General features: G+C 32.2%; 1 protein-coding gene across 3 annotated transcripts in view; it reads left to right on the top strand.

Annotated features, from left to right (window-relative positions):
* Window positions 1–22,996, top strand: part of LOC134693509 (potassium voltage-gated channel subfamily B member 2-like) — a 116,238-nt gene that overhangs the window by 32,235 nt on the left and 61,007 nt on the right. For all 3 annotated transcript variants that reach the window (XM_063554349.1, XM_063554355.1, XM_063554369.1), the window contains exon 2: window positions 20,080–20,124. In XM_063554349.1, the coding sequence (XP_063410419.1) occupies window positions 20,080–20,124 (45 nt within the window). The remainder of the gene's footprint in view (window positions 1–20,079; window positions 20,125–22,996) is intronic.

Genomic DNA, 22,996 nt, shown 5'->3' with positions numbered 1-22,996 from the left:
GTTTTGATAGATATGATTATTGTAATTACATATTGTGGCTGTTCATCTTTTGTATGACGAGAATCAATAGTAAAAAAGATCGAAATACTGTTTAAGGATTTCCTAACTTAGGAAAAGTTTACCTTAGCTGTATTTGGTTAATATTTTAGAATTTTTGGTCCTCGATGCTCTTCAACTAATGTACTTTATATGGCCCTTTTAATTTTCTTTTTTATTCGATCGTCACTGATGAATCTTGCGCAATATACGAAATTTGAATCCTGATGTCTATGATGAGTTTGTTTGCTTCTCAAAAATTTAAGATGCCGTTTTCGACACAGAAAAATAGAATAGTATATGATTGCGCAGGTGTTCTTTTTTTTGTCCAATGACCTTAACCATAATCCCGCCTCATTTGAAACATCACCGAATGTGATTTATCATCAGATTTGTACTTGCATCAGAAGCGCCACGACGAGTATCAAATGTGGAACAGAATCCGATTGCCCTTCCGGAGCACATGAGTTCCACAAATATATGTTTTGGTTCGTCTTGCTCAAACTTTGGTTTTTCTATCTAGTGTTTTGTTAATTTGGTCGTCTTTTCATTATTTTGTGTAAGGTTTTTTTGCCATGACGTTGTCGGTTTCCTTTTACGACTTATCATGAGTTTTGAATGTTCCTCAATTTCTGTCTCTCTTTTACACTTTTCAGTCATAACAGAAAACGATTTTAAATCTTAAATCGTACAATTCGGATTATTAATTTAAACCATTTAAATCTGACCGAATATGAGGAAATGGATTTGAAACTTATTTAAGTTGGGCAATACTCTTTCATTTAAAAAATAAATCATTCATGTTTGAAACTCGGTGTTTAAAGATAAATGCAGTTTTAACGTACATTTCAGAGTTTTCAATTGACAATGAGCGTCTTCTCCGATTACAAGACTTCCCTGGCCAGATGGAATTTACATTTAAAAAAAATACAAATCATGATGAAATGTTTCAACATACATTATTATTAACAATCTACAGAACATATTAATAAGTTCTCTTGGTTCATACAATCAGTCACATGCAGCTATTTCGTAGAAAATCAGAAGTGAAAGGCAATTACTAACACATATCTAGCCATTTTGTATTATTTGTTTTGTTACCAACAAAGTTTATATATCATGTATTTTTTGATTTAAGATCTTGTATGAGTTACTTAAACACTACATAATATTATAATATAAACATGTTTTGATAATGCTTTCCCCTTAAAGAAATGTCGAAAGCGGTCTTACATTTGTTCATATCGTGGTACTTTCCCTATACGGAGCATTCGATTAAACCTGTACCCTAACAACTTAACGTGAATGTGTATGTTTACTCAATAACCATGTAAAGCTAAAACGGGCACACATATTTAGCGTGTTTTTTTCATGATGTATACCTTTGTTGCTTAATTGTTTTAAGATCTTGTAATAAGAATAACTATTATACTAAATTCCATTTCTTATTTTAATAAGGAATTATTTTATTTTGTTGTTGATAAATGTAAAACTTTTATAATACATGTGTTTTGCTGTCGTTGTTCATCTTGAGATGACGAGAATCAATAGTAGAAAAGATCAAGAATTACTAAGGCTTTTCGAACTCAGGAATACATTGATTACCCTTACTGTATTTAACAAAACTTTTAGGAATTTTGGTCCTCAATGCTCTTCAACTTCGTACTTTATTTGAATCTTTTATCTTTTTTATTAGAGCGTCACTGATGAGTCTTGCGCAATAAAAAAAATCAATTCTGGTGTCTTTGATGAGTTTATTTGCGTCCGAAATAAATTGAGATACTATTTTCAACACAGAAAAATAGAAATGTATATGATTACGCAGGTGTTTTCTTTTCCAACATTGGTTTAATGTCCATACCACTTAAATACGAAGCATAATTATCTACAATAAACGTCTCAGCCACATGATTTTGGCTTTTAATCTTACCTGACCATTTTCTAACCTCATCTTTGATATAAGTAAAGTATGATATCTGTACATTTGTAGATTTATCATATCTGTCTGGTTCTAAATAAAGGCAACAGTAGTATACAGCTGTTCATTACTCATAAATCCATGGACAAAAAAAAAATCGGGGTAACAAACTAAAACTGAGAGAAACGCATTTAATATAAGAGGAGAACACCGAAACAACATTAAAATGTAACACACCCAGAAACGGACTAAGCATTAAACAGAATCCTACGAGAATAACAAATATACCATCAAAACCAAATACATGAATTTGGGATAGATAAGTACAGTGAGACGTCTTATAGTAATGTGAATTTTCACTCAAAAATAAGAGAAAACAAACGACACAACGTTAAAATGTAACATACAAGGGAAACGAACTATAGTTTAACAATTGCCATATTCCTGACTTGGTACAGGACATTTTTAAAGACAAAATGGTGGGTTGAACCTGGTTTTGTGGCATGCCAAACCTCCCTCTTTTATGGCCATGTGAAATATAACATTAAAATGACAACACAACATTACAGGACTATAATATAAATAAATTGGAGAACATGCTCTAAGTTAGATCTAATCAAAGACAGGTAATAAGCAAATAAATTAAAAAAAAAATTTTGAACCTTGCTTTTCACCGACTTTATGTGAACAGAGATGTGAAATAAACATCAATGAGACACCAACCTTTCGATGCAAGTTCACTAAAAAACTGTTGTAGAATTCCGTAAGTGATGCTCATTCGCATGAAAATATAAGTTTAAGTGAAAATGCCTCTTTATAAATTAGTTTCATTCAAAGCACTTCTCTGGATATACTTTCATTGGGAATGATAAAGGCCAGAAAGTGTGAAAGCCATTTTTATTTGAAATTTATTAAATTATTTATAGTATTATATAGACGACCGTGCGAGGGCTGTATAGCCAGTCAAGGTCGTTAAAAACTTCCATCAACATAGTATTATGTAATAAATAATTAAAATGAAAATAGATAAATGGCTAAACGATATTAGTTGCATTGGAATGAAATTAACGATCTGCTTTTAATAACTGTTCATAAAATGTTGAAATTTCTCGAAATCCCGACTAAACATGTTCTGCACCAAGGCATAGATAGAGGAAGATTAAACACATTTTTTTTTTTAATTTTTAGTAGCTTTAGTTTTTTAGCCTGTTATAAATCGGTTTGGCATACCAATTTTTTTGTTTCGAGAGCAAATGATGGTTCTTATAAGAAACAAAACGCGTGTATGACGTTCTTATTTGTAAGCCTAGCAACTAGATGGGTTTCTACTTCAGTTATTTCTTTTCCATATAAGTTTGGATTCTGGTACTTAGACTATACCAAGTCTTGTAATTTACGAGTCCGATATGATACAAAAATCATAAGTCAAATACAGACATATAAAATACATAATCATTGTTAGTTGAAAAAAAGACTGTAAGATCAAGACAAGTCCAGAAAACTATACAAAAAAATATAAAAATAGTAGCACGTTGAAACTAAGCTTTGAAGTTCGTATCAGATTTGAATTCTGACGATTGTTTTTGTTTTGACATTGAACTTTATTTAGTTTCGGGCAACATAATAGAGAAATGTACACATTGAAAATAATAACCATTCGTTAAATATCTATAGTCTCTTAGGTGCAGAAAGCGTGACACAAAATAAAATGAATTGAAATAGCTTCGAGGAGAAAAGGATATCTGCAATTAACGGAATTTCAGCAGCATTTATTTTACTATACTGCTTAGCATCAGTGTTGACAAGTTTTATTTATATTCATTGTTCTCTGGAGAATCGATGACTTCACTGATGTTTTTAGACAGCGTTATTTCCTTTCCCGCATTGTCTATTAATTTCTGTCAATGATCGGTAGTATTAAAGGCAATTTTAACGTGATTAAGGCAGAGTACAGTCTCCTAGCCAGGAAATGAAAGGGAGGAAATCAAGTAGGTTTTTATTACATGATAGATATGGAGATTTTTTATTAGAAATGCAAATACTTTAGAGTGGAATATGTCAATATGACCATGGTACCAGCTATAACTGAAAACTAAACCAAGTTCCGTTAAACAAAGGTTTTAAATATCTCGAAAGTCACAATTGTGCCTTTTCTGTTTATCAAGATCCGAGAAGTTTCTTGCTAGTATTTAGTTTAAAACCAAATGCACCGTTCAGTTGTCTTAAGTTTGGATTGTCCATGAGTGTTTTTGTTATTGGAAGAGAGGGGGTATATTTGTAATTGTTTGTATCGATTGTATTGAACCTTATTTATGAATAAAAACAGATGTGTAGTAAAAGCCAAAGAGACTGCAACTCAAAACAGCCTACAACAGAATGGTGCGAACGGGTCTAGATCTATACAATATGTAAAGTTCTATTAGTTTAAACTTAATAATTTAAACAGAAACAATCAAAGATCTACTGTCAGCGCCAAAAAACAGTAAAACTATAACCAGTTAATAACACTTAAAGCAGTTTCACAGATTTAAAAAAAAATGAAAGAAATAAGAAGAGAGAATGAAAATGTTGAAATTTTATATCGATAATTAAGCAATCGGGCTGTTTAATTTCATTTATTTGGGGTTTTTTTCTTTCAAAATCGTTTGTCACAATTAAACCTCGCGTGAGTCCTGAAATAAATGTTAAATTTATAACAGGAAGCAAAAAAGTCACATAAAAGCTAATTGAAACAATCAAATCAGTTCTTCAATCCATATGCATTTACCGTGAAACTGTACAACACGAAACCTGAGACACATGTAAATTCCAAAGTGTGTTAAACAATTTGAGAAATATAAATGGTAATTTTTAGCTCACCTAGCCCGAAGGGCCAAGTGAGCTTTTCTCATCACTTGGCGTCCGGCGTCCGTCGTCCGTCGTCCGTCGTTAACTTTAACAACAATCTTCTCCTCTGAAACTACTGGGCCAAATTCAACCAAACTGGGCCACAATCATCATTGATGTATTTAGTTTAAAATTTGTGTTTTTTGACCCGGCCAACCAACCAAGATGGCTGCCATGGCTAAAAATAGAACATAGGGGTAAAATGCAGTTTTTGGCTTAATACCCAAAAACCAAAGCATTTAGAGCAAATCTGACATGGGGTAAAATTGTTTATCAGGTCAAGATCTATCTGCCCTGAAATTTTCAGATGAATCAGACAACCCATTGTTGGAAATTGGTAATTTTAAGGAAATTTTACTGTTTTTGGTTATTATCTTGAATATTATAATAGATGGAGATAAACTGTAAACAGCAATAATGTTCAGCAAAGTAAGATTTACAAATAAGTCAACATGACCAAAATGGTCAGATGACCCCTTTATGAGTTATTGCCCTTTATAGTCAATTTGTAACCATTTTTCGTAAATCTTCATGATCTTTTACAAAAATCTTCTCCTCTGAAACTACTGGGCCAAATTAATCCAAAATTGGCCACAATCATCATTGATGTATCTATTTTAAAAATTGTGTTTTTGACCCGACCAAGCAACCAAGATGGCCGCCACGGCTAAAAATAGTACATGGAGGTTAAATGCAGTTTTTGGTTATTACTAAAAAACCAAAGCATTTAGAGCAAATCTGACAAGGGGTAAAATTGTTTATCTGGTCAAGATCTATCTGCCCTAAATTTTAAGATGAATGGGACAACCCGTTGTTGGGTGGCTGCCCCTGAATTGGTAATTTTAAGGATTTTTGCTATTTTTGGATATTATCTTGAATATTATTATGGATAGAGATAAAATGTAAACAGCAAAAATGTTCAACAAAGTAAGATTTACAAATAAGTCAACAGGACCAAAATGGTCAGTTGACCCTTTTAGGAGTTATTGCCCTTTATAGTCAATTTTTATAAATTTTTCGTAAATCTTAATTAACTTTTACAAAAATCTTCTCCTCTGAAACTACTGGGCCAAATTTTACCAAACATAGCCAGAATCATTATTAGGCTATTTAGTTTTAAAATTGTGTTTTGTGACTGGGCAAACTTACCAAGATGGCCGCTACGGCTAAAAATAGAACATAGGGGTAAAATGTAGTTTTTGGCTTATAACTCAAAAACCAAAGCATTTAGAGCAAATCTGACAAGATGTAAAACTGTTCATCTGGTCAAGATCTATCTGCCCTGATTTTTAGATGAATCGGACAACTCGTTGTTGGGTTGCTGCCCCTAAGTTGGTAATTTTAAGGAAATTTTGCTGTTTTGGGTTATTATCTTGAATATTATTATAGATAGAGATAACCTGTAATCAGCAATAATGTACAGCAATTTAAGACTAAAAAATAAGTCAAAATGACCAAAATGGTCAATTGACCCCCTAAGAATTTATTGTCCTTTATAATCAATTTCAACAATTTTCATAAAATTTGTAAATTTTTTCTAACATTTTCCACTGAAACTACACGGACAAGTTCATTATAGATAATGATAATTGTAAGCAGCAAGAATGTTCAGTAAAGGAAGATGTACAAACACATCACAATCACCTAAACACAATTTTGTCATGAACTATCTGCTTCCTTTGTTTAATTCACATATGCCAAGGTGAGCGACACAGGCTCTTTAGAGCCTCTAGTTTGTTTTAGTAAAACAAAGTATTTAATTTTGTTAGTCAAAGCAATTACAAGTTAACCACAGATTGAGATACACATATGCATATACATTAACATTACATATTATTCAAGGTTTCAACCGTTTGACGTCGGGTAATGTGTACTTATTGACTGATTAGTGGAACAGTAAGTTTATTGTCCCCGAGGTGCAACTATTTCCATGAGGCGTAGGCGAGGGCAATAGTTGTATCAGAGGGGACAATAAACTTACTATTCCACGAATATCCAGTCAGTTTTTTTTTATTACATCAAAAAGGACAACAGACAATAAATGGATAAATTAACTAACGTAATATAAAAAGCGGAAACACAACCATACTGTTTAACGTTTACTTCATCAATTTTTCTGAAATGCTAAGGCTACGTTCTGCACTGTGGTCAACCTAGATACAATAGGAAAAAAACGACGTCGTTACTCCAGCGGTCATTTCAGCATCCTCCAGTCCCATAGCTGCATTGTAAATGCCACGAAATACAATGACACTTGCTGTCAAATAGTTTCATTGAGGTCCAATAGTTGGAAACTATTGACCGATCCAACAGTTCAGCGCTTACAATTTGAAAAAAGTGAAAATATTGTGAACTTATTTCATTTATAAATTGATACCTGGGGTATAATAAAGAAGTATGTTCACATCAACTGCTGAGAAAGCCAATGTTTAAGGTGGACGTCAGTTCGTTAATAAACGCTTCCACGTCCAATCGGAAACGGGGAGTTAAACCAATTCGACCAAAGAACCATTCCTACACTGTTTGTCCTTCTGCAGCATCCCTTTTTACCACCCACTGTCAGAAGTTCAAATGAGCATACTAGGTCTATACCCCATTTCAACACTTTTGATAGGTTCAATTTCTGTCACATCGATGCATATATGATCATATCTCATGACACTGGTGAGCTTATGAAAGTAAAAAAAACAATGTTGTCCTGTTCCATACTATCCTCTGATTTTATTTTTGATGAGGGAATCCATATTTCCCACCCTTCCTCATTGTTGATCCACCATGCATACCCCACCTTTTTGGATATCGTATTATTCTCCTTCCTAAATATGTAACCTAACGATGTAAAAAAATATTTTTACCAAAATCTGACTGAATGTAAATTACATATATATCTTCATTTGTGGATATGTATACACAATGTTCTTTAGCGTGTAACGTAAGACCAATAATGAAAGAACGTTTCAACCATAGATATATAAAACCATACATCTATGATTCAACAAGTTCACTGATGTTCATACGATGCATAGTCTGCATAGTCTATTTCAGACGAACAATTTCCTTGTTTCAATTTGGAATCCGGTTAATAATTAAAACCAATAAAAGTTTCATCGATATTATGGTTAATCAAACACATTTCATAGGTGGCAAAACAATGTTGATGGGTAACTAAACATCAAAGGAAGTCAATGGCCGTACTTTTATTACATTCCATCCTGTTTATATTTTGCTGTTTGATGAAGTTTCCGGGAAAAAGCAATAAAACTGCATTGGACCTTTTTCATTTAGAAATCTTTTCTGTAGACAGTCAATATTTCATATAATGAAAATTATTAAAATAATATGGGTAAGATTAATTGTTATATACCATTTTGAAAGAAAGTAATACCATTCTGATGAAATTTGTGATTAGTTATTTTCAAGTAACTATGGATAAATAACAACCCACATTCCATTGTACGGTCTTCATGTCTTAATTAATGTACGGTAACCACTAGAGGAGTAGGAAGCATGCTCACCACTGCAGCGTTGTTAGTTGGATTTCTAATGCCCAATATTCAATTGTAATATTTTTAAATGGATATTGTTCATCTGTTCTTATAATTTTTCGCATTATGGCAATATTGTCTATTCTTCTTCGACCCACGATTCTCTGCATTAATTGTCCAAATCTTTTTATGGTTATACCAAATCGAATTGTAACTTGTTTGTAAGATTTGTCAATATTATCGAAATGCTTTTAAAGCAAACTCACCAAAGATACCAGACAACATTCGTGTTTTTATTAGTTTTGCCTGAGTTTTATTATTAATCCTATCTTTCTTTATAGTTATGTTTCTTTGGTTCCTACTTTCTTAACTTTTTCCATGATTGTCTGTTTGAAATCGTGTCGTTTAAGACTTGAATGATCAAAAGACATTTGCAAACATTGTTACTGATATTTCTTTTAAGTAAAGATTAATTCACTATTTTATAGTTTGAAGCAACACTAAAATGTTCTATTTAAAATTATGTATTGTAACGTATGACACGTTGTTTTGGACATTGCTCGAGGTCACGTACTTCTGTGCAAAAAAAAATACATTAATTTATATATATATACAAGTATAAATTGAAATCTACGTTCAAACCTATGATTGCGTTGGATAAAAACCGCAATTTTTATACGTGTGCATGTAAAACATATTTCGTTGTAGAAGTGTCTTAATACAGCACAAACAACATTTTCCAAAAGACGCATTTGACTAACAGGTCGAACAACTGATGTTCTTTAACCCTGTTGACTGCCATTGGCGATTGCCAAATAAAATTGATCACAAGATGTAACAAAATGGATCTTAATATAAATTTAATACTAAACAGAAAACAATTAACTTGTGGCCACGATGTTATGCCACAAACACAAGGTGTCAAAAATTATTTTTTTGTACACCAGATCTAGATTTCGACAATAAATGTCTCTTCAGTGATGTCAAGGATCGAAACGGTATTTGGAAGGCCATATAATTTACCCTCAATTATATATTGTGACATGTAGTCACTCACTGACTTAGATTACAACGTAAGATTGCATAATCATGTATCAGTTGGTTGAACAACTTGAACTTTCAGTTGTTGTGAGCTGTTTATTATACGATATTGTATAGTGGTTTTCTATTGTTGCTCGATCTACCGTACGCATATGGTTTATTATTGTTTTGTTTGTGCTTTAATTAAGTGCATTTTGGAATTTTGGGGTAAAAATTAAATGTTTTTAATTATTGAAAAACTAAAGTTTATCTTCCTCAAGAATAAATTACCATTGCTATATTTGGCAAAACATTAATGATTTTTTGGGCCGCAATGTTCCTCAACTTTATTTGGTCTTCTTTACTGTTTTTAATTCGAGCATCACTGATGAGTCTTTAGTATACATAACTCGCGTCTGGTGCAAATACAAAATTTCAATCCTGGTATCTCCACGAGTTCATTTACAACGCTTAGTCGATTCCCCTGCTGATGGAGTATATATTCCCCGATTATACCACCAGCCCAGTAGTCAGCACTTCTGTGTTGAAATAAATTATTATTGATATGCTCATAATTGTAAATTAACTTTTTACATAACTTAATTTTTAAAATGTTAGGTTTGTAACCCTCTGAAATATAAATTACCTTAGCTGTATTTGGCAAAACCTTAAACCTTCATGAATTTTTAAGCCTCAATGCTATTTAACTTCACAATTTATTTGACCTTCCGGTATTTGATTCAAGCGTCACTGGTGTTTGGATTTTTTTTATGGCGCAAATACAAAATTTCAATCCTGGTATGTATGATGAGTTAATTTGCTTCAAGCAGTATACTGAACCCAATATGCCTTTTTGTAATTTCGTCGTTGAAGTGCTTTCTTATTATACCAAAGCATCTTACTATATTCACATACTGTATATTGTTTTCAACGTTTCATGTAAAAAATGTCTAAGGCAATTCATCTAAATCTTTACTACGCGCAGTGAAGAAGTTGTAGTTAAGACCACATTAATATAATATGAAACTTAATTTTTCTTGTGTATCGTTTTTTGTCCAAAATTGAGTTTCAGAGAGTTTTTATTAATTTTGGCCCATGCATCTACCCTTCGTAACGCTATTGATCTAAGATTTACTCTGACTATCAGAAATGTAATCTATATCGGCAGTTGTTTTTGATATTGCATTGTTATGTATTTTCTACCGCAGTTTTAATTTATGTTATTTGTAATATCAATTTATCATATGTTTAGTAGTAAATACAGTAGTTTTGCATATGTGATAAATAGCTTGCTGTTTAATCCATATCGCGCGACTTTGATGATCACCCTTTATCGCATACCCTTTATCACACCCCTACCTTTTATCACACCCCTACTTTTTTTTTTTTTTTTTTTTTACATAAAGTCAGTTTTATCTTTTTTGGCTCAAGAAAAAATTTCCTCAAAATAGGTCATTTTTTTTAATAACGTCATTATTTGGTATGTTTTCTATATTGTATGTGATGTCACGAAGGTCAAGTTTTCATATTTTTGGCACACTAAATGCAACTATAAAAAGTACAAAACACACAAACAAATACAATATAAACAATTTTTTTTTTAAAACAACAGCACGCAAATTGTAAGGTGCATCGGATAAGTAATTGAGCAGTTCTTTTGAGGCCTTTGAAACAAGACAAAAGTAGAACTGAAGGTAACCCAGTGCTATGGATCAGAAAACAGTTCATATAATATGATACTTTTATGTTGAAATATATGATAAAGCGTATAATACATGGCAAAATCCGTATCACATGCCGTATCACCCTCGACCAATATCATCCCTCGGACCTAAAGGCCTTTGGGCTGATATTGATGTCACGGGATGATACGACATATGATACGGATTTTGCCATGTATTATTCTCTATATAGATTATTTGATCTAAAACATCTTTAAAATATTTGTTCATTCTCCTATGTACTTATTTGTAATTCAATTGACATGTCATATTTGTTGATCGTAAATTGATTTGGTATAAATCAGGCCGTTAGTTTTCTGGTTTGATTTGTATTACATTCGTGATTTCGGGACCTTTTATAGCTTTTGTGCGGTATTGATTTTGCTAATTTCCACGTCATTAGGTCTCTGACAATCAAACCACATTTTCTTTTTATATAGACTATGGTAAACTCATTTAGACCTAGAAAAATTGGACCCACGAATTGAATGATGTTACAGTGAAGACATAAGTTGACATAATGATGATTTGTTTTATATTGATTTATATCCCATCATCTCCTATTCTGGTTTTGTCGGTCATTCTTTGACTTGTGGGTTTTGATTCACGTTTTTGTATTTTAGATTCTTTTTCATAGTACTATTGCATGGATAAACGTGATGCATTCTGTAGATAAAACTATTGACTTTTACCAGAGGTTCTGTTTATTTTTGTCCCATCATGTGTTTCCTTTTATAAACATAAATTGATTAAATCAGGTCAAATTAGGAGAGATATTACATATTTCAATAAAGAGTGACATTTTATATTTATTTTCTGAGAGATTGTAGACAAATTATAGAAAATAATAGAACTTAATAATCATTCATTATCAATATCATTGGAAACAGTAAAATAATCTACGTCATATTAAGGTTAAAAGTCAATTGATGGGTATCGTAAAAAGCTTTTACACGAATGGAAACAAAATTAAATCCTTATCAATCCTTTGACTACGAATTTAGCACACTTCTTAACTGCGTGTTATTAATTCTAATGCATAGTGCAACTGCAAGTCTAATTGAAATTGACAACTACAGTGTATAGTTATAGTTTTCTTGTTTTGTCAAAGGAAAACGACCACATAGTACCAATTTTGGAATACATGATCAACAACTATAAATGATCTGCAGGTGCTTGTAAATTTCAAAGTCTCAGCATATCCTTGTCAATAACGTCTGCACAAAATGTTTAAATAAGAAATGCTCATAATAATGACACATCATGTCTTATTTGACCGTTTTTAAAATATCTGGCTTATGGCTTTTAATTTTCAGAATTCAAACAATTATGGGTAGCTTCAGTGTTTTTACACTAGAGTAAATGTAAGGTTTCGTTATAAGATGAATTTCCATTATTAAGGACTTATCACATCATTCTGTTGTACCTATTAGAAAAGCCACCCGGAATGCATTGCAATCTACAATTGTGAATTAATTAAATGCAAACGTTAACTCAGGATTTGACCTGACAATTTAATCAAATATTCTCCGTTTAATTACTCTAAATACTTAACATTGTCATACTCTCACTCAAAAATTCAAAGTTTGCCGATTTTATTGAATACATCTGTTCTGTCAAACTTTAAAGTAAAGGATATCACTTATGCAGTTAAGTATATCTGATATCTCGACTTACATCTTGAACATGACATAAAGGTGTTTTAATTTAAATAAACTAGACGACTATTTGACAACAATAGTTTATCGATGTTCCATTAACATTAAAAAGACAAAGAGAAAAACCTTAGAATTTCAAAAAATCAAAGTTTTGTAAACAGCTTTCTTACGATTATGACCATATCAGTGATAATTCATTTCAACACAACAACATTCCAGTAGAACCATTATATGCAGTGAATACCCCCTACCTTTACGATTTTCCAAAAGTAGCGTTTCATATAATGATTTGTTTGATAAAAGACTGATATTTACAAGGGAGCTGCTGAACAAAGAGTTTCTGTGTGGTAAAGGAGTAGGTCCAGTAAGACTCCTTTTTGACCCAAAAATATAGTAGTTTTACAAAATTGTTAAAATGTAAACTTTTATTTATTTATTGGAAAGAAGAAAGCGTCTGCCACATAAATATGGGCTGCTTTTAACAATACAATGCACATTTATCGGTTACTAGCTTCACGAAGTCATGCTAAATTATTGAAGTCTTCACAATTTTAGCATTTTAGTTAAATTTTAGACGGTTTTCTTCTTAAATGAAAGTGACTGCATTTGTGTTCATTCTTAATACTGAAATGTAAGTTGTATTTTATGATAATTCATTACATATATAAAGGTTGAGTATGAAAACACTTTCATTTTTAACAAAAACATCTGACAAGTAAAAATTGTTGGCATATTTGATAGATTTTTCATATTTAAGCTTGAATCGGAGAGTTTTTAATGACTAAATCAGTTAACATCTTTCACATGAACTAATTGCATCAACTGAGATAGACCCTTAAGTGTATAAAAAGTGTTGTCCAAAATCTTTCGTCAGATGAACCTGAAATTTGAGGCCAAAATCAGCCCTTACCGGACCTACTCCTTTAAAATCATTGAATCCATTTTTTTACGGACGCATACACGATATGGTTTATTATAATATAATATCTGTGACATAAATAACGCAAGATATGTGCCAATTGACGTAACCAAAAGTCCGGTCCTCTATTTATGAACTGTTAAATCAGATGATGAACATATCTAACCGAAAGTGTACTAACGTGTCAGATGTCAGATGTGTTGAAGGATGGGTTTACACTTTAAGTGCACCAGAGATCAACAACTATTATTTTGTGGGATTGCTATTGAGCAGTAATTAGTTTTATAGAACGTTTTTTGTATGCTGTTGCTGGTCCATTCGTTTTTTGAAGGTCGTATGGTGACCTATAGTTGCTTGTATTTATAATCTGGTAGACGCTTTTTCTCACTTGCATGCTATCAAACCTCATCTCTTTACTTTTATATTGTCGAATTAGCTTCGACATATGCATTTTTGTTTTGATTATTTCTGTCTCTATTTCTCCCCAAGTCATACTTGACTTTTAGACTCCTTTACATAGGTTACCTTAGGACTTAAATTCTCAAGCATGTTAAGTTATGCCTAGCCCGAATAATTAAGTCCCTTCCCGTTATCGATGTCTCTTTGTAGATTAGCGATTATTAATCGTAGATTATTCGGGTTAAGTTATACCAATAAAGTCAAAATAGTACCATTCACGGTAGATAATATCAGTAATGATGAATTGATATAATGAAAATCGGCAAAGTGGACTGTCAATTCCAGATATCTCCAGGAGAAATAATTACCTTATCCTAAAAGGACTATTTACTATTTATCTTGATCAATCAAAGAATTAATCACCACGGTCATGTTCGACTATCATGCAGTTCCCGAGATCACCAAGACAAAAAAATAGCCGTGGTCACAATGAACTGTCATTATTCCAATATCATCAGCATAAGGAATTACCCATGCCTTGTTAAATTGTCTGTTCCCAGGATAACTTCCTCAGTCAAAGTTGACTGTTACCTACTGGTCTTATCAACGTGAATTATTACCATCAGTCTTGTAAGACTGATAGTTCAAATGAACAAATCATGAAAAAACGATGATGAAGTCACGGTCACATGACTAAATTATGTCTATTATTTGATAGACAAAACACTGTCAGCCAATGATAAGACGCGTTACATCCAATTTGATTTTTTTTTCCAGTGTTATCGACAAAATTAATGACCTAACTCGGATTGGACTAATAGTTCACGATATAATCAATAAAATTTTAACCTTGATTGTAATAAACATTTAGGAGTTCTATATTATCAATATTGTTTATTACCACAGTCATGTCGCACAACTGGTTCTTGAGATTATTAACATAATTTATTATTAGTACCTCAGACATGGTGCCTTTCAGTTGTCAACATTGATAATAATCATGCAACAGGCGTTGAAACATTGCAACAGCTCAATGTTATGCAAATTAATTATCATGCAATGGTCTCCTTTTGTATGATAAACACAGTGGTATTTTTTGTTTATTTTAGAATCCGCTGTACCACATCCACCCCCGCCAGGTATCGATATGCGCTTTCAACAGGATGGTCCAGGAACACAGTTGTTGTCCCTTTACAGTCCCCATTGTAGACGTTTTGTTAGTTGCCATTTCTTAAATTTCCTTTTCGAATATATTTCTTCATGTTTGATTCCTCAAATAGCAAATATGAAGCTACATTGTAAAACCCTACACTGTATAAAGTTCTACACTGTTAAACAATTTTGATCAGTAGTTTTTAAGTAGAGTAGTAATTTGGTCCAGCTAGAAAAAACGTTAATAATTAGCATTTTGCTAGCTGTCAGAGAATTCAAGACCACATTAACATGAAATTGTCCGGATTTTGGGTTAGAGATAATTGTTGAAGTTTTCTATAATTTTTATATAATTTGTCTAAAAATTAGTACACCACACTGTAAAAATATTATTGAAAAAGCTCAGGTGGAATTCTATTAAATTTCCATTTATTGTCTAAAAGAAATGCACTACGAAATAACTGTGTTCTTATGCCAGATGAGAAGCTGTTATGACTCAAATTATCATGTTTTTAATGAGGTTGGAACGACGAGTACCCGTCATTATTGACCAATTCTTATCTATTCAAAACCTAACGAATAAAAAGACATATGGCGTATGTGTTAAAACATAGTGTGTATGGCTTTGCAAAGAATTACATCAATTGCACATAAACCATATTGAAATAAAGTTCAATTTAATACGGAGAGTTTATTTTGTTAAATTGTAAAGTTAGCTTTCAGACAAGTGAATCTTTAATTGAAAGCACTAATTGCATTCCCCAGAAAATCAATAAAATTTCTGTTATTTTGACATTTCAAAGTAAAGTAATTTTCTTTAGGAAAAAAATGCAACGAAATAATATTTAATTCCTTAGTGCTGATTTCATAAAATTGTTTTGACAAGCAATGCATGTCCTAAATTGGCATTTCGAAGACAGAGCAATGATTAAAAACGTCAATGTTGGTGTTTGTTTCATCACAGTTTCCGTCTTTCTATGACATTGCAAAAATAAAGTCTAGTACATGAGCATAAACATTTATTTATTGCACTTATTTTGCGAAAGACAATTTTATTCAATAATTATCTAATAAAATCAGTTTGTTGTAGAGCAGTAACTCACACATTTACATATGTTAACGTTACAGGTGAACATCCCTGGTAAACATGAAACATCAGCATTAAATGAAATATAACTCTTAAAGTATGAAAAATAAAGGAAACTGTAGTATACCGGTATTCAAAAGTCACAAATCGAATGACAGACAACACATCCGGCTTACAAACTAGAACCGAGGGAAATACATCAACTTAAAGCGGAAAACAAAGGAACAACAAGAAAACTGAAACGCAACAAAAACAAACACTAACATACAAAGAAACGAACTATTTGATAACAACTGCCATAACCTGACTTGGTTAGTACCTTTTAATAATAATCGTGAAGGTTAAACCTGGTTTGATGGCTAGCCGAATCGCCTTCTTTTTCACAATGTTAAAAAAATATCGCTTAAATGACAATACTACGTGACCGAAATACAGCTCAAACACACGGAAGAACATTCATCACAGAGAAACGCACAAACAACTAATATAATAGTCGATACAACATCGAATATATTCCATCAAAGACAGACACCACACGATATCATAAACATTGACGCGCTTTCGTAACTAACATGCAATCTGGAACTTTATAAAATTAATTTCTCAATACTCGTCCTCACAATTTTAAGACAATGCTGGAATAGAAAGACAACTTTATAATAAGATATAACACGTTATCCAACCGCAACAATAACAGATTCATCAAAAATAAATACACGAGTGTCCCTTTGGTGTCTTTCGTCCCTCTTTTAGATGTACAAAATACAGAGACACGTCGTATAGCAATGCAAATTCACACTTTTCCTGCTAATCATTTCTGAATAATTTCTCCAAGAACGCAAGTGTAAACATGTTTTTCAATTTACATGAAACGCTGCTGTATCAAAATACATATCTTGACAGATTATGCGTTTATTTTTGTTGTTGCAAAAACATGCACAAAATAGAAATTGAATCAAAATAACACTGGGCAATACAAAGAAAAAGGAAATACGAACTGTATGCTCTTGTTTGTAATTTATTGGGATGTACCATAAAGGATAAAAAAGGATATTCAAACTTATAATTCTAAAACAATCAGACAAATATCATGGCAAAAAACAAACCGACGAAAAAACAAATGACAATACACGAAACACAACATAGAAAAAGAGCAATATGAACCAAACCAAAACCAGGTTCATCTCTGATGCTCCGGAAGTACCTAACGTGATACACATTTAAGTAAAAACCTAGAGATAATACTTATTCGATAGATCACATTCAATGGAAAGAGAACGTGATTGACGTTACAAGAATTGGAATATACCTGTGTTCATCTGTGAAACAGATATTTCATAATTGTCAACCAACTGGTCATATGATCCGTAAATTTAATTTAAACGGATATTCACCAATTGGAACTCTTGCTTTAAATTGGATATATATACTCAATATGCAGCTGTTGCTGAAATGGTGCTATATGGAAATGAAAAGTTCACAATTGGATATCTGAAATCATTTCTATTGTCATAAAGTTTCGTTTATGTCTAGATTTAGGTCAATATATGAGGCAGACTTGACTTTATTCGTTGTATCTTTCATTTAAAGTTATATTTGATAGATGCGTTCAGCAGTCACCAGCTTTTAATCATTTAGTAAGAGGACATCATCTATATAGAAGAATGTGAAGTTAAAATACAACGATAGCTTCTTTTCTGTCATGTCATGTAATTAAATATGTACTCTTCCTTGTTTTCCTCATAGCCTTATTGACAAAAACAAATTGAAACATCTTTGTAAGGTTATTATTGATAAATTGATATACGTACGCTTCCTTGTTTTTTGTTTTTTTTTGTGCGCCTTATATACCAAATTATAGAGATTTTTGTAATGTTTACATTGATATACGCTTCATTGTTTTCCTGTGCACCTTACATACCAAATTTAATATAAACATAATTATATGGTAAGATAGATCACGATTATTTTATTAAAGTGTCACATATTGCATATTTTCATTGCTATACCTATACTTGTTTACCTGAGGACCTTTCATACCAAGTTCACGGGAAACATCTATGTAAGGTTATTATTGACTCTTCCTTGTTTTCCTGAGCTCCGATATATCAAATGGAATAGAAACATCTATGTATTGTTGTCTTTGATTTACACTTCCTTGTTTTCCTAAGCGCCTTATATACCAAATTAAAGGGTAAGATCTATGTAATATTGCCATTGACATACGTTTACTTGTTTTCCTGAGGATCTTACATATCAAATAAAAGAGCAACATCTATGCTATGTATTATTCTAACATGACGTCCTTCAAACGCTTTGAGTACACACCCGTGGTAAAATATGAATATATTGCATGGGCTGTTCCAATCGTACTCCCACGGCAAATGTTTTTTTATGAATGAGCTTACCGACGTCATAGAACGTTAACGTCAGAATATAAGCATTTTACGGGAAAATACACGCTTGTGAAAGCCAAAATCATCACAACAAGGAAACGTAAACAAACGATGCAAAAATGTGCTATATAAGCCATTGTTTGCATCTATATAAAACAAAATAGTAAAGTTATAATTTAAAATCATCAAAACCTATCTAAATACGTTATTGTAAATAGTTTAAGCATGCCATTTATAAAGTTTGCTCTGTTCTTTTACGTCAATTCAAAAGTGCGTTTATTTATGGGAACGGCAAATAATGCCTTCACCTAAGGCGCTTCGATCCAAAAGAATTGCCGTATTTGTCCTATTAGAATCGAAATAATTCATGGGGGCTTGAATATATCGTGATTTTACCACGGTTGTCCCTTAATGCCGATATTTACCCCTCGCTATCGCTCAGGGGTAAAATGTTTTGCATAAAGGGCCAACCCGTGGTAAAATCACGATATATTCAAGCCCCCATGAATTATTTCTTAATTGGTATACGCTTCATTGTTTTCCTGAACGCCTTTGTATGGGACTATCGAATTTTGCATATAGGTATAAAAAGTACAGGGATTATAATTTAATACCCCAGACGCTCGTTTAGTCTCTACATGACGCTCAGATCAAAATAGTTATCAAGCCAAACAAGTACAAAGTTGAAGAGCATTGAGGACCCAAAACTCCAAACAGTTGTGCCAAATACGGCTAAGGTAATATATTCCCCGGAATAAGAAGAAAATCCTTAGTTTTGAAACAAGGAATTTTATAAAAATGACCATTTATATATATGTATATCCGAAAATAGAAAAAACGTAAAACAAATACATAGTAATTACGTAGATTACGGGGATAGGGGTAGATTCTGTCTGTGAAATCTTTATTAAAGAACCACGTGTTATTGCAATTAGATAATTCATGTAAAAATGATCATGGATATGAAAAACTACAAGCATCGATACATAAAAAACAGGATTGAGGGCATGTAAACCTTTGTGATAAAATTTAAAAAAAAATGTTTTAGTCGTAGAATGTACATGTGTATCTTTGGAAATTTCACCCGCTGAAATGTGTACACGCAAAGGGATATAACTCAACTTCAATAACAGAGTAAGATATTTATTTTAGAGTTGTTATTCCTTGGTTACAAGCTTACAAATAATATCACAATATGTTGGATGTAGACGTGTTTCCGCACATGTAAGTCATTTGATTAGTTCGATTAATTACTTGAAGTAAGTTTGTCGCCTTTTGTGATATGAAATCAATAGATTTCTGTCACAGATGTTGTAAAACCTGTAAGAAACAAGATTATGATTTAAACTTTAAACATGAGTTATGGATCTTGCATCATCACTGTTTTCTTTCATTCTTTCAGGCGAATGTCAACGCTGTCTTCCCCTCATCATGTGGGTAGTACAAGGTAAGCTGGATTAATTATATTGATTTGACATCAGCATTAATTATAGAATAGAGATATAACGATGTTGAGAAGAAAAAGTTCAATACAAACAAAGTTAGACCACTTTTTGAAGGATGTTATTCGTTCATTAGAAATGATAGAAAAGGTTTATTCTGTTCCTTTTGCATTTCTCTAACATTTTGGATAAAGTTTAATGAAACACGAAGTCATTCACCCGTATTTCTTAAACTAATTTAAGTGGTTTTCCTTTCTGCTCTTCCTACTTTACTGTGGATGTACAGATTTAGTTTAAATTGAAATTGGACAAGTTGCCATGAAATGTACAAAGCTGCAATAGTACCTTCGTCTAAAAAAAATATTAAGCAGTTCGAATGCTACTTGGTGAAACCTGTGTAAAAAGCCAACTTGACGTTTCTTTATTCTTCATCCCAAACCAATCAAATTCTTTATCCCAAATCAATCAGCCAATTAATTAATAGAAATGGGGAGAATGAGAGAAAAGGGGGAGGGGTAGCGAAAGGTATGATATCCGTCAAGATATTGCCGAGCACAAAAAGGTGCAATGCATTTAATTTGAAAAAAATAAATAACTTAATTTTATAGATTTTTTTTTATACATATTTACCTTTGAACTATTATATTATATTTAGATGATTTACAGTTTTATGAACTCTATAATTGAACGCAACACAAAAGGAGAGTATACTATTCTTGTCAGTGATTAATCCATTGCGTGGTTTCCTTTTCATCGACACTTCTCAAATCAGCGCTGATTTAAGAAGTTACACATACAGGGGTTAATTGTTCACTTTGTACGCTTAGTTTTAAGGTTGAATGCACTTATTTAAGGATACAGTTACAGTTAGGGAGGGAGGGATAAATCCTACTTTGTAAAGAATCACTCTGATTCAAACAAAAAATTCTCTGAAACCGATATTATCAAGATGATTGATTTCTTGATTGACAACATATTTGTTACGTTCGGAGGACGTGTTTTTCAACAGACTGTCGGCATCCCAATGGGAACAAACTGTGCCCCTCTACTTGCTGACTTGTTTCTTTATTATTATGAGGCTGACTTCATGCAGGAACTTCTTAGGAAGAAAGATAAGAAGTTAGCAATATCCTTTAACTCTACTTTCCGCTATATAGATGACGTTCTATCACTAAACAATTCAAAATTTGGTGACTATGTGGAACGCATCTATCCCATCGAATTGGAGATAAAGGATACTACAGATACAGTTAAGTAAGCTTCATATGTTGACTTACATCTAGAAATTGACAATGAGGGTCGGTTGAAGACAAAACTTTACGACAAAAGAGATGATTTCAGCTTTCCAATTGTGAACTTTCCATTTCTAAGTAGCAACATTCCAGCAGCACCTGCATACGGGGTATATATCTCTCAATTGATACGATATTCCCGTGCTTGCATTTCCTATCATGATTTTCTTGATAGAGGGTTACTGCTCACAAGGAAGTTATTAAATCAAGAGTTCCAAATGGTGAAGTTGAAATCATCCCTTCGTAAAGTTGGTTGACCGTTATGGAATAACCATTTCACAAATGATATCGGATTTGTTCCTTACGTCGTAACTACAATCACCTTCCCTTTCATGAATTTGACCTACCGAATTAGACTATTTACCGGATTTGTAATCACATAAGCAACACGACGGGTGCCGCATGTGGAGCAGGATCTGCTTACCCTTCCGGAGCACCTGAGATCACCCCTAGTTTTTGGTGGGGTTCGTGTTGTTTATTCTTTAGTTTTCTATGTTGTGTCATATGTACTATTGTTTTTCTGTTTGTCTTTTTCATTTTTAGCCATGGCGTTGTCAGTTTGTTTTAGATTTATGAGTTTGACTGTCCCTTTGGTATCTTTCGTCCCTCTTTTCTCTTCTTTTACCTCTTGCAATTGTCATTTGTCATCAATGGCCATCATACACCCTCCTTAAAGTATGTTATGTGATACTGATGTGAGGAAAATCCACGACCACTAATTGGTTAAATTCAAAGTGCTCAGTTCATAATAAAAAAAAATACCATTACGAATGGAAACTGGAAGATTTTCAAACGAAACTCCAGCAGATAGACTAAGCATATTTTGTAACAATCGAGAAACCTAAATTAAGTCCCTTTTTATCTCTGATTGTCCTTTGTATAATGCTTGTCTAATTACCATTTTGGTATTCTTTTAATTGAAGAAAAAATTCATTGATTTCAATCATGCTTAGTTATTGACTATGACTATCCACATAAGAAAGTTAACAATATACATATACATATTCATTTCATATACGACGTCAGTTGGTTTGTTACAACATAACAATTATTTATATATTTAATCTAAATATTTGAACAATTTTATTTAAAACATGAATTCACTGAGAAATATAATATCAACAGTTAGTCCGTTTTACTGTATGAACTTACTAAATTTGTCAAATATGTGACTTATAGTGGCAATGGACTGGGTGCAACATTTACGATGCAATTTTTTCAATTGTATTATATTGATTAGTACATGTCACAAGTCACCATAATACAAAAATTACATTTATTTTAAGAAGGACAAATAGTTTTCTTCAAATAAAATGGGTATGCATTCCAATTTTTTCTATCCACCAAAACAAATTGTAGAGTTAACGTAGAAAGAACAGTTTTGGAAGTTTAACTTCGTTTCCAACTTTTCTCTTTCATTTTTTGTTTTGTTTTGCGTTTTAGTTTTTCTGATTTGGTATTGTTTATGTTGATATTTGGCAATAAGAACGTATTTATATTTGTTTATTTGCCTCTTATTGCCAGACTCACGTATTTTATAAGAAAATTATTACATATTTTTTCATTCATTTTCCACATTTTTTTC

This window comes from Mytilus trossulus, chromosome 1 (genome assembly GCF_036588685.1).
Source record: "Mytilus trossulus isolate FHL-02 chromosome 1, PNRI_Mtr1.1.1.hap1, whole genome shotgun sequence".
NCBI classification, from domain to species: domain Eukaryota; kingdom Metazoa; phylum Mollusca; class Bivalvia; order Mytilida; family Mytilidae; genus Mytilus; species Mytilus trossulus.
Note: the sequence above shows the minus strand (reverse complement) of the source record. Positions and strands in the feature narration are given on the sequence as shown.